The sequence below is a fragment of the Nerophis ophidion genome, linkage group LG12 (assembly GCF_033978795.1).
Source record: "Nerophis ophidion isolate RoL-2023_Sa linkage group LG12, RoL_Noph_v1.0, whole genome shotgun sequence".
NCBI classification, from domain to species: domain Eukaryota; kingdom Metazoa; phylum Chordata; class Actinopteri; order Syngnathiformes; family Syngnathidae; genus Nerophis; species Nerophis ophidion.
Genome location: NC_084622.1, coordinates 48,880,523 through 48,893,367, shown reverse-complemented (window position 1 = coordinate 48,893,367; position 12,845 = coordinate 48,880,523). Strand labels below are relative to the sequence as shown.

General features: G+C 42.5%; 1 protein-coding gene across 1 annotated transcript in view; it reads left to right on the top strand.

Annotated features, from left to right (window-relative positions):
- The window catches only part of LOC133562843 (transmembrane protein 117-like), a 156,829-nt gene that overhangs the window by 65,226 nt on the left and 78,758 nt on the right, over window positions 1-12,845 (top strand). Inside the window, 1 exon segment of the mRNA XM_061916650.1 lies at window positions 2,657-2,669. Coding sequence (XP_061772634.1) covers window positions 2,657-2,669 — 13 coding nt within the window.

Here is a 12,845-nt window from a genome sequence, read left to right as displayed (position 1 = left end):
TGCCCCCAACAAATGCCGATAACAATGTTTTCCACGTCGCGCTCCATTTGCTACGTACACCACATTAGGTACACTTGCACGAGATCCACAATAAAAACCTTTAAAACAGCTCTGCTGCGCTGAAGTGACAATAAATTTTAAAGGCCCACTGAAATTAGATGTTTTTATTTAAACGGGGATAGCAGGTCCATTCTATGTGTCATACGTGATCATTGCGCGATATTGCCATATTTTTGCTGAAAGGATTTAGTAGAGAACATCCACGATAAAGTTTTCAACTTTTGGTCGCTAATAGAAAAGCCCTGCCTTTACCGGAAGTCGCAGACGATGATGTCACCCGTTGATGGCTCCTCACATCCTCACATTGTTTTTAATGGGAGCTAGCTGTCACGCCAAATTTCTTCCCCCTTCAAAAACCTTCCCCCCGGAAACCCCTCCAATGCCTGAAGGACCCCCAATGAATGAGAGCGGAACAATACCAAGTTATATGACTCTTAAGGGTTACAGCTGCAAAATTAGCAAAGCAAAAATAGATTGAAAGGTTGGCATGCTGGACTGCTAATATTTTTTCCTCAACGTTATTTTTCACCAATGACAATCAAGCCAATTATAATGCTTTTAAAACAGGCAGCTGTGTGGGCTGCTTTAAGGTCCTTCCACCCTCATCGGGGTCCTTCAAGCATTAACGCCAAATGTCTTCCGGGGGAAGAAATTTGGCGTGACAGAGCCTTCAACAAAAAGAGCTATTCGGACCGAGAAAACGACAATTTCCCCATTAATTTGAGCGAGGATGAAAGATTCGTGTTTGAGGATATTGATAGTGAAGGATAGGGGGTTTCAGTAGACTTTTAATAAAGCAAATGTCATTTTCACTTTCGATACAGTTATTGAAGCCTTGAGTATTGGCCGATACCGATATTGATTTGATACGATATCAGCCCGAATCATGCATACTTTTATTTTGTAGTGTGCAATCGCATTGGGACGGATTCAGATGTTATTAGACACATTTACTAGGATAATTCTGGAAAAATCCATTATCTTTCTATTGTGTTGCTAGTGTTTTAGTGAGTTTAATAGTACCTGATAGTCGGAAGGGTGTATCCACGGGTATGTTGACGCCAGTGTCTGATCTACGGTATGTGCCGACTTTTTACCACAATTTTCTCACCGAAAACTGCTGGTTGACAAGTGGTTGGGATCCATGTTCGCTTGACAACTCTGATCCATAGGAAAGTTTCACCTCCGGGAATTTTAAACAAGGAATCACCGTGTGTTTGTGTGGCTAAAGGCTAAAGCTTCCCTACGCCATCTTTCTACTTTGACTTCTCCATTATTAATTGAACAAATTGCAAAAGATTCAACAACACAGATGTCCAAAATACTGTGTAATTATGCGGTTAAAGCAGACAACTTTTAGCTGTGTGTGTGCGCAGCGCTAATATTTCCTAACAGTCCGTGACGTCAAGCGTACACGTCATCATTCCGCAACGTTTTCAACAGGCAGTTCGCGGGAAATTTAAAATTGCAATTTAGTAAACTAAAAAGGCCGTATTGGCATGTGTTGCAATGTTAATATTTCATCATTGATATATAAACTATCAGACTGCGTGGTCGGTAGTAGTGGGTTTCAGTAGGCTTTTAATAAGGCAAATGTCATTTTCACTTTCGATACAGTTATTGAAGCCTTGAGTATTGGCCGATACCGATATTGATTTGATACGATATCAGCCCGAATCATGCATACTTTTATTTTGTAGTGTGGAATTTCAAAAAGGCTTGATTGTCATAAGATTTTTTGTTAAAATTGTTCCTCTCATGATCCGTGATCCGGATCATCTTTTGTTTAGTTATGTTCTGTTAGTTTTGTTTTCCGTCAAGGCGTGGACTTTGGTGAGGTTTGTTTTCCCGTGGTGCAAAGCGACTGGACCGGACACGATGTGAAGGCAATGACATATTTTAATTTTAACACTAAAAAGTTGGAATGGCGTGGCGCAGTGGTAGAGTGGCCGTGCGCAACCCGAAGGTCCCTGGTTCAATCCCCACCTAGTACCAACCTCGTCACGTCCGTTGACACTTCACCCTTGCTCCTGATGGGTGCTGGTTAGCGCCTTGCATGGCAGCTCCCTCCACAGCTCCCTGTGTGAATGTGTGTGTGAATGGGTAAATGTGGAAGTAGTGTCAAAGCGCTTTGAGTACCTTGAAGGTAGAAAAGCGCTATACAAGTAAAACCCATTTAAGTTCTACAAAAACAAAGACGGGGAACAAACTTAACGCAGGAACAAAACTAACACATAAACAGACTAAGGACATGAAACAAAACCACACTTACTGTGACGTGAAAAGCATGAAACTATGGCAAGAAGTGAGCAATCAGAAGTGTGAACAAGCAAGGCTTATATAATTTTATAGTGACATGTACAATCGAGTTTTGAATAATATTAATAATAAAAAAAATCAATGGCATATCAAATAAAATTTAAATAAAAATGAAATGCCTCTTTTCTATTTGTAGCCCTCTGAGGTAAATATCAAAAGAAACTTTTTCCACAGGATAATAATAAATTTGCAAATAAAATAAGAAAAAAATAATCAAACATTCAAGCCTTGAAGTAGCAAGAGAAAATGCATGAGTAAAACATTAATTATTGCTCAGGGGGGGCTATATTGTAGCTAAAAACTAACAGAACATAACTAAACAAAAGATGATCCGGATCACGGATCATGACAGGAACAATTTCCCTTGTGGATCATTAAAGTTTGTCTAAGTCTAAATGTCTAAGTCTACATTAAGCATATGTGTCTTATTGCACGTTTGTCTTTAAATAAAATAGTGCAGTGTTTTACAACCACTGTGCCGCGGCACACTATTGTGCCATGAGATACAGTTTGGTGTGCCGTGGGAGATTATCTCATTTCATCTAGCCATCCATCCCTTTTTTTCTACCGATTGTCCCTTTTGGGGTCGCTGGAGCCTATCCCAGCTGTATTCGGGCGGAAGTCGGAGTACACCCTGGACAAGTCGCCACCTCATCACAGGGCCAACACGGATAGAGAGACAAAATTCACACACTAGGGCCAATTTCGTGTGTATGTCCTCATTTTCAATACAACGCAACTGTAAAAAATGTTCATAACATCGGAGGCTAGCAATTTGTGTTTTGTGGTATTGTGCTTACAATTATGCTTCATAAAACTTGCTGAATTGTAAACTTAAAAAAAGGATTATATTTTATAATTTCTCTTTTTTCCACCAAAGAAAGGCGGGGTACACACTGGATAAGTCGCCACCTCATCACAGGTTAATGGAGCCTTTAATTAAGCATCAAGCATTTACAAAGACAGACTGATGTGAAGTGGAAAAGTGGTCTGACGAGTCCACATTTCAAATTGTTTTTGGAAATATTCGACATTGTGTCATCCGGACCAAAGGGAAAGCGAACCATCCAGACTGTTATCGACGCAAAGTTCAAAAGCCAGCATCTGTGATGGTATGGGGGTGCATTAGTGCCCAAGGCATGGGTAACTTACACATCTGTGAAGGCACCATTAATGCTGAAAGGTACATACAGGTTTTGGAACAACGTATGTAAATGGTTTGTACTCGTATAGTGCTTTTCTACCCCTTTTTAAGGAGCCCAAAGCGCTTTGACAGTATTTCCACATTTGCCCATTCACACACTGATGGTGGGAGCTGCCATGCAAGGCGCTCACCAGGACCCATCAGGAGCAAGGGTGAAGTGTCTTGCCCAAGGACACAACAGACGTGACTCGGATGGTAGAAGGTGGGGATTGAACCAATAACCCTCAGATTGCTGGCACAACCACTCTACCAACTTCGCCACGCCTTCCCCATATGCCGTCTTTTTCATGGACGCCCCTGCTTATTTCAGCAAGACAATGCCAAGCCACATTCAGCACGTGTTACAACAGCATGGCTTTGTAAAAAAAGAGTGCGGGTACTTTCCTGGCCTGTCCAGACCTGTCTCCCATCGAAAATGTGTGGCGCATTATGAAGCGTAAAATACGACAGCGGAGACTGTTGAACGACTGAAGCTCTACATAAATAAAGAATGGGAAAGAATCCCACTTTCAAAGCTTCAACAATTAAGTTTCCTCAGTTCCCAAACATTTATTGAGTGTTGTTAAAAGAAAAGGTGATGTAACACAGTGGTGAACATGCCCTTTCCCAACTACTTTGGCACTTGTTGCAGCCATGAAATTGTAAGTGAATTAATATTTGCAAAAAAAAAATAAAGTTTGAGTTTGAACATCAAATATCTTGTCTTTGTAGTGCATTCAACTGAATATGGGTTGAAAATTATTTGCCAATCATTGTATTCTGTTTATATTTGCATCTAACACAATTTCCCAACTCATATGGAAAGGGGTTTGTAATACGCGAATAAAGGGGAACATTATCACCAAATGTATGCAAGCGTCAATATATACCTTGATGTTGCGGAAAAAAGACCATTTATTTCTTTTTTACCGATTTCCGAACTCTAAATGGGTGAATTTTGGCAAATTACACGCCTTTCTGTTTATCGGTCTTTTAGCGATGACGTCAGAACGTAACGTCACCGAGGTAATACACCCGCCATTTTCATTTTCACATTACAAACACCGGGTCTCATCTCTGTTATTTTCCGTTTTTTCGACTATTTTTTGGAACCTTGGAGACATGTCTCGTCGGTGTGTTGTCGGAGGGCGTAACAACACTAACAGGGAGGGATTCAAGTTGCACCACTGGCAAGAAATCTGCCGCCAGAATGTACCAGAGTGTCTTCACCTTTTACCAGCGATGCTAAGACAGACATGGCACAGAGATGTATGGATAACCTGCAGATGCATTTGCAACGATTAAGTCAACAAAATTACAATGGTGAGTTTTGTTGATGTTATTGACTTATGTGCTAATCAGACATATTTGGTCACGGCATGACTGCCAGCTAATCGATGCTAACATGCTACGCTAATCGATGCTAATATGCTATTTACGCTAGCTGTATGTACATTTGAAACTAGATACCCACATTTAATGCGAAACAAACACTTACCAATCGACGGATTTAAGTTGCTCCAGTGGTGCAAGATGCAAAAATCCTGATCATTTGGTCCGCACATTTTAATAAGGCAGCCATACTATGGGCCACTTCATTAGGTACACCCACGCTATGGCCGAATAGCGTCAATAGCTATTCGCTCAATAGCTTCAGTTTCTTCTTCAATTTCGTTTTCGCTATCTGCCTTCATACTCCAACCATCTGTTTCAATGCATGCGTAATCTGTTGAATCGCTTAAGCCGCTGAAATCCGAGTCTGAATCCGAGCTAATGTCGCTATATCTTGCTGTGGTAACCGCCATGTTGTTTGTATTGGCAGCACTGTTTGACGTCACAGGGAAATGGATAGTGGTTTCGAAGATAGCGAAAATAAGGCACTTTAAAGCTTTATTTAGGGATATTCCGGAACCGGTAAAATTTTGAAAAAAACTTCAAAAAATACAACAAGCCACTGGTAACTGATTTTTATTGTTTTTAACCCTTTTGAAATTGCGATAATGTTCCCCTTTAACAGAAAATTTTGTTAAAAAAACATATCTTAAAATCCCCTAAAAAGAGCATGATAGGGCCCCCTTTACCCATTTGTTTATGATGGCGGTGGTCTAATAGAGCAAATTGTTATTGGTTCTCACTACACATTGGTCATTATCAGCTTTTAACAGTGATGAAACTTGTGCTTTGTCTTATACTGTAATCATCATCCTATTGTCCCTTGAGACGACGTGAACGCAACATTAGTTTGATTGAAGTTAAGCCGAGTCTGACCGTTGCAAGGCTAATTGGGAAGATGAATTGGACGCTGGTTGAATCCCTCGCTTTGAATTAACCGCTTATCACAAATGGCATTATCCCACTGGTGGGCCAACCTCCCATTTTTCGCCTGACTGGGTTTTAAACGATTTAAAAAAATTGTCTGTCCTATATTAGAGGGTTTGAGGAGGCGGTGTACTACAAGACTGCCTTCAAACTTGTGATTCGGTACACAAAAACAACAGAATGATGCTGGTATTTTTGTCATGGCAACAAAGGCTGTGCAGTAAAGAACATGCAAAAAAGTGAGGTCTTTTTTAGACTTAGACTTCCTTTTTATTGTCATTCAAATTTGAACTTTACAGTACAGATGAGAACGACATTTTGTTGCATTATCTCATAATAGTGCAGGATAATGTCAGGACTTTGACTTGGATTTATTTTGCTTCTTCGATGCAGAGGGAATTTGGAACTACCCAGGCGAGAATGTGAGCACAGGATTAATTTATTTATACACTATAATACGAAAAGGGAAAACAAAGGTCGCGCTCAGTGGCGGATAATAACGTAGACTAAACTCCAAACAAATCTGCACAATGGCATGACTATATACAAATAAACAAAAAATACTATCAAGGGTACAAAACTAATCAAAAACTTGCACAGAGGCATGAATACAAACAAGATCTTACGTGGCGTGGTCAAAACAATCATCAGCGTGGCAAGGCAAGGTAGGTGCGTGGTCATAGTAAATAGCATTTAGCACAAGCATGTAGCATGTAGTACAACATAAGCAAAGTTCCCAGGCCTATGATGATGAGGAACAGGTGTGGGGCTGAGGGCAGGGGCGTGACTTGGAGACCAGGTGGAAACTAATGAGTAACTATGGAAACCAACAAAACCAGGAAGTGCAAAAACGGAAAACGAGAGTCCAAAAAGAAAAAATAACATGATCAAACATAAACCCAGATTAACAGGCATGACAGATAAAAGAGCAATAGGTGCAGATATAAATAAATAGATTACTGTACCGATAAATATATTGCACTTTTGCATAATGCGAACGTTGTACCGATCCGTTGTGGTGAAGAAGGAGCTGAGCCGGAAGGCAAAACTCTCAATATACCGGTCAATCTACGTTCCCATCCTCATCTATGGTCATGAGCTTTGGGTCATGACCGAAAGGATAAGATCACGGGTACAAGCGGCCGAAATGAGTTTCCTCCGCCGGGTGGCGGGGCTCTCCCTTAGAGATAGGGTGAGAAGCTCTGCCATCCGGGAGGAACTCAAAGTAAAACCGCTGCTCCTCCACATGGAGAGGAGCCAGATGAGGTGCATCGGGCATCTGGTCAGGATGCCACCCGAACGCCTCCCTAGGGAGGTGTTTAGGGCACGTCCAACCGGTAGGAGTCCACGGGGAAGACCCAGGACACGTTGGGAAGACTATGTCTCCTGGCTGGCCTGGGAACACCTCGGGATCCCCCGGGAAGAGCTAGACGAAGTGGCTGGGGAGAGGGAAGTCTGTGCTTCCCTGCTTAAGCTGCTGCCCCCGCGACCCGACCTCAGATAAGCGGAAGAAGATGGATGGATGGATGCATTTGGATATGCATCCACATTAGTGGATGTATTTTATATTGTCTTTTTATTCCAGCCGGTTAATCCATTTTGGGGGGAATTGAGGGGATTATTTTAATCCGTTCAAGAGTTTTACAGCCTGAGGGAAGAAGCTGTTACAGAACCTGGAGGTTCTGCTACGGAGGCTGCGGAACATCTTTCTTGCAGTAAAAACAGTCCTTGTCGGGGGCGGGAGGAAGTCTCTGCAGATTTTCGGAGCCCTGGTCAGGAAGATGTGTCCTGATGTGTCGGGCTCATCTCGGATGGCGACGAGTCTGCCTACAGGAGAGAGGTGGACCGGCGGGCGTCCTGGTGCAGCCTCAACAACCTGGAGCTGAACGCCCAGAAAACAGTGGAGATGATCATGGACTTCAGGAAAGTCACAGCCCCACCATCCCTCCTCACCCTGATTGACTCTCCCACCCCCCATTATGGACTCCATCCGTTTCCTGGGCACCACCATCACCCTAGACCTCAAGTGGGAGCCGACAATCAGCTCCCTCATCAAGAAGGCCCAGCAGAGGATGTACCTCCTGCGGCAACTGAAAAAACTGAAAGTGCCGACTGAGATGCTGGTGCAGTTCTACTCACCCATCATCGAGTCCATCCTCACCTCCTCCATCACCGTGTGGTTCCCCGGCGCCACAGTCCGGGACAAGCATCGACTGCAGCACATGGTACGTGGTGCTGAGAAGGTGATTGACTGCAAACTCCCATCCCTCCAGGACCTGTTCTCCTCCAGGACCAGGAGACGTGTGGGTTGGATCACAGCTGACTCTTCTCACCCCGGACACAAAATATTCTCCCCTCTTCCCTCAGGCAGGAGACTACGGTCCATCCAGACCCACACCTCCCGCCATCTAAACAGTTTTTTTCCCCTCGGCCATCAGACACGTGAACAATAACAGGATCTGTTAGCTCAGTTACAGCTCATGTTATTTCATTCTGTGTTATATGTCTTTTATGTTGCACGATTGCGCCAGGTAAAATTCCCTAGTTTGTGAATCCGTTCTCAAACAATGGCAATAAAAACTTTTCTGATTCTGATTCTGATGATCTTTCCCGCCGTCCTCACCACTCTCTGGAGAGACTTCCAGTCTGAGGCATTGCAGGCTCCAGTCCAGACAGAGATGCAGTTGGTCTCTATAGTGCCTCTGTAGAATGTGGTGAGAACGTGAGGATGGAGCTGTGCTCTTTTCATCCGACGCAAAAAGTGCATGCGCTGCTGAGCTCTTTTTACAAGAGCGCCGGTTGCGTATTAGGTAGTTTTGTTTACTTTTGTTCTGCTTGATCTGGTTCCGACTAACACGGACTAACCATACCAAAAAAATAAGTAGCTATTGGTGCGAAGTGAATGCCCATCCATCCTTCCATTTCTACCGCTTGTCCCGTATGGGGTCGCGGGGGTGTTGGAGCCCATCTCAACTGCATTCGGGGGGAAGGCAGAGTACATCCTGGACAAGTCGCCACCTCATCACAGGGCAAATACAGGTAGACAGACAACATTCACACACTAGGGCCGATTTAATGTTGCCAATCAACCTATCCCCAGGTGAATGTCTTTGGAGGAGGGAGGAGCCTATCCCCAGGTGCATGTCTTTGGAAGTGGGAGGAGCCTATCCTCAGGTGCATGTCTTTGGAAGTGGGAGGAACCTATCACCAGGTGCATGTCTTTGGAAGTGGGTAGAAGCTATCCCCAGGTGCATGTCTTTGGAAGTGGGAGGAGCCTATCCCCAGGTGCATGTCTTTGGAAGTGGGAGGAGCCTATCCCCAGGTGCATGTATTTGGAAGTGGGAGGAGCCTATCCCCAGGTGCATGTCTTTGGAAGTGGGAATAACCCGGAGTACCCGAAGGGAACCCACGCAGTCACGGGGGGAACATGCAAACTCCACACAGAAAGATACCGAGCCCGGGATTGAACTCAAGACTACTAGGTATTGTATTGTGAGGTACATGCACTAACCTCTGTTCCACCGTGCTGCCCGCTAAGTGAATGCAGACTCAGCAATTTACAAGTCGGTGGCATGATTGTAGAGGTAACGTCTTCTAAGTAATGTAAAGAAGCAATTTTTGAAATTTTTGGCATCAAACAATTAAACTTTTTTTTTCTTTGCACACTCTCTATGTTCTGTGTTGCTGCAATAATTATGACAATCTGTTGTAGATTTTATTTCGATGTTTTAAAATGTATTATGCACACACACAGCCCTTCCTCATTATGCACCAAGGAGCGGGGTTGCATTCAGGAACACCTGGAAGTTTGGGCATCAAACATTTATTCATTTATTTTATTTTTTGCACATTCTCTTTGTGTTGTATTATTGCAATAATTATGACAATTTGTCATACATTTTATTTAGAATTTTTTAAATGTGTCATTCCGTTATTTAATTTATATCATGGAAGGATTTAAAGTACTAGTCTGTCAGAACATGGACCTGTTGCAAACCGACAGGACCAGACAAGGCTTGCAGGTGAATACATGATTTAATCTCTAGTCAGAAAAGTACAAACTAAACGCGCGCACAAGGCGGAGACACAAACTTAGCGTATGGAAACAAAAACTAACTCTTAGACAGACTATGGACAAGAAACCGAAAAAAAAACAAAACACTTACTGTAACAAGAGCTATGGCATAAACAGAGCACAAACAGAGTAATCGGAGTAATGTCGCTAGGTCGACTACCTGACAACTACAGGCTTAAATAGTAATGACATAATAAACAACAGGTGCGTGAGTTCAAACAAATGAGGCAGGTGAAACTAAAGAGTTGTCATGGAATCTAAAAAAAAAACAGGGTGCGCAAAAACAGGAACTAATGGAGTCAAAAACAAACAGAACAGAACTAAACAGAATCCAGACCACAGAACATGACACTCGTCTGTTCAACTTGAATGTCACTAAATTCCAAAAAGCGCACATTTCTGGGGAATTGTGCCTTTCATTCACAATCTTTATGTAAGACAACAATGCATGTTTTTCTTTTTTCATGCATTCTAACTCGTAAATAATGGCTAGCAAAAGTCAGCTAGCAATGGAGCCAATCGGAGTTGGTCTTTTCGCCTATAAGGCTTTCTTAAAATCTCCAAAATCCTCCATCAAGGCTTCATATACATGCCGCGGGTAAATGTGCAGTGTCATAACAAGCACATTCATAATAACATGTAATATTTAAGTATTTTGGTTATTTTTGGCATACGGCAGTGCATTCATTTCACTATTCCCTTCAACAACAACAACACTGTCATGGCAAATTTTGTGAGAGTCAACGACTACTTTTGGAGAAATTCTGAACCAAAAACTTCTATTTTTTAGCCTGAATATCAATCAATCAAAAGTAATTTTTATAGCCCACATTTCGATGTCCGGCCGCTGAAACATTGGGCTCTTGAACCTGCGGCCATCTTCATGATGTACGTTTGTAGTTATATTTCCACATCTAGACCTGCATATGCAAGCGCTACCTCTCCTAACTTGCCCACTCGTTTACTCACGTCACTTACATACACCACATGCTGCCATTCTGAAAGGAGCACACACACACACACACACACACACACACACACACACACACACACACACACACACACACACACACACACACACACACATACGCTACTCTCACAACAGCTGCTTTCAAACACGCCTCGGCCAAATGTGGCAATTAGTATGGGTGTAACGGTACACAAAAATATTGGTTCGGTACAGACCTCGGTTTAGAGGTCACGGTTCGGTTCATTTTCGGTACAGTAAAGAAAACAACAAAATATAAATTTTGGGGTTATTTATTTACCAAATTGTTGCATAGATGAAATAAAATGACACAACTTTTATTCTACATATAAAAAGTGCTACATTAAACATTTTCAAGTCAACTCATGCTTAATTTATTACAGCATTGGGGAAGCCTGTAGTTGATTTTTTATTATGTAAATGTTATATTTTGATCAACATGTGATAGCAGGGACCCTGCCATTCAAAACTAGGCTGCTACATTACTAATGATTAATGTAACTATAACTGAAAAATAGTACAATAGCAATAGGAGAGACTATTGATCCCTGAACACCATGGAGTTCATGAAGGCTTTATGATGCACTTACATTATTATATACACTATCAGAGACAGAAACTCTTCATTTAACATAATGTCCCTTTTTGCTGCTTCAACGGGCTCATAGTTACTGTATGTTTAGAAAGTAGTCGACTTGGAAGTGTTTAGTATAATTTGGGGAGAGTCCGCTGCTCACCTGCTAAACGCCTATCTGCTCGACGCTGAAGCGCTGACTAGATGCGCTCTGAATACGCACAGCTGATTGGCCTGTTACCGCTACGGTTGTAACCAATCAGATGGTTGTGGGGGAGGGACAATGCAGGGTGCTGTGTAGGACACAGAGGCAGAACGGAGCGAAGCAGCTTGTTAAGACTTTAGCTTAGGCGGCTACTTCATATGTTCGCGTGGAACTCGTTCGGTACTCCTCCGCACCGAACCGGAACCCCCGTACCGAAACGGTTCAATACAAATACACGTACCGTTACACCCTTAGCGATTAGTATTACCACTTTTGCTTCAAACTTAAAGTCCACATTTAAATAATGAACATTCAGATCTGCACAAGTAGTTATAAATAGTGACAAAATAACGTAGGGGTTACACCTGTCCTGCTGCACAAGCCAATATAAGGAAGATGAGTTATAAGATTTAGAAGCTTTGTGCTAAACAGATGCACTAAGCATCAAGTAGCAAGTAGCAGTGTTGCTAAGTGCTGAAGAAGAAATACAAAATACCAATTTAATAAAACAATCGTTCACTGTACAATGTCTGCTCTAAACCGATGGGACGTTTACATCTTCCGGTTTGGATGAAGAATTAATCATAATCCTCACGCAGGTTAAAAAAAAGTGACGCAACTGAGCAACTTTTTGTGTCTTTCTCGTAGGGATTTCAAAGTTGACCAGAGTTCTCTTGCAAGCCAAATCTCAAGTGGTCTTTGGCTATGTTTACACCGCACACCAAATTTGATTATTGTTGTCCTGAAGTTACACAGATCAGATGTTTGTTTTTTTTTGCCAGTGCAAACGCTCCAGAGTGCTTTCAATCTGATCTTTTTGCACTGGATTTGGGTCACATCAGGAGGTCGTTCAAAACCGTTTGGAATCTGATCTTTTCAAATGTGAATGCAGTCTGAACCACACTGTGACCTTTTTGCGACTTTGGGCGAGTTATGTCATTCGAGCACAGGAAAAGAGGCGGCCCGCCAGCGAAAGTGAATACACAGAAGAAGATAGTCGCTCAAAATAGTACTTGTTCATGTACGGAATCCAGTAAACATTTTCCTTGTAAACTAACCAGTCAGATGGCAAAACCTCAGACTGCCAGCACATAAGATTTGATCCACTTTGGCCTGCAGTGT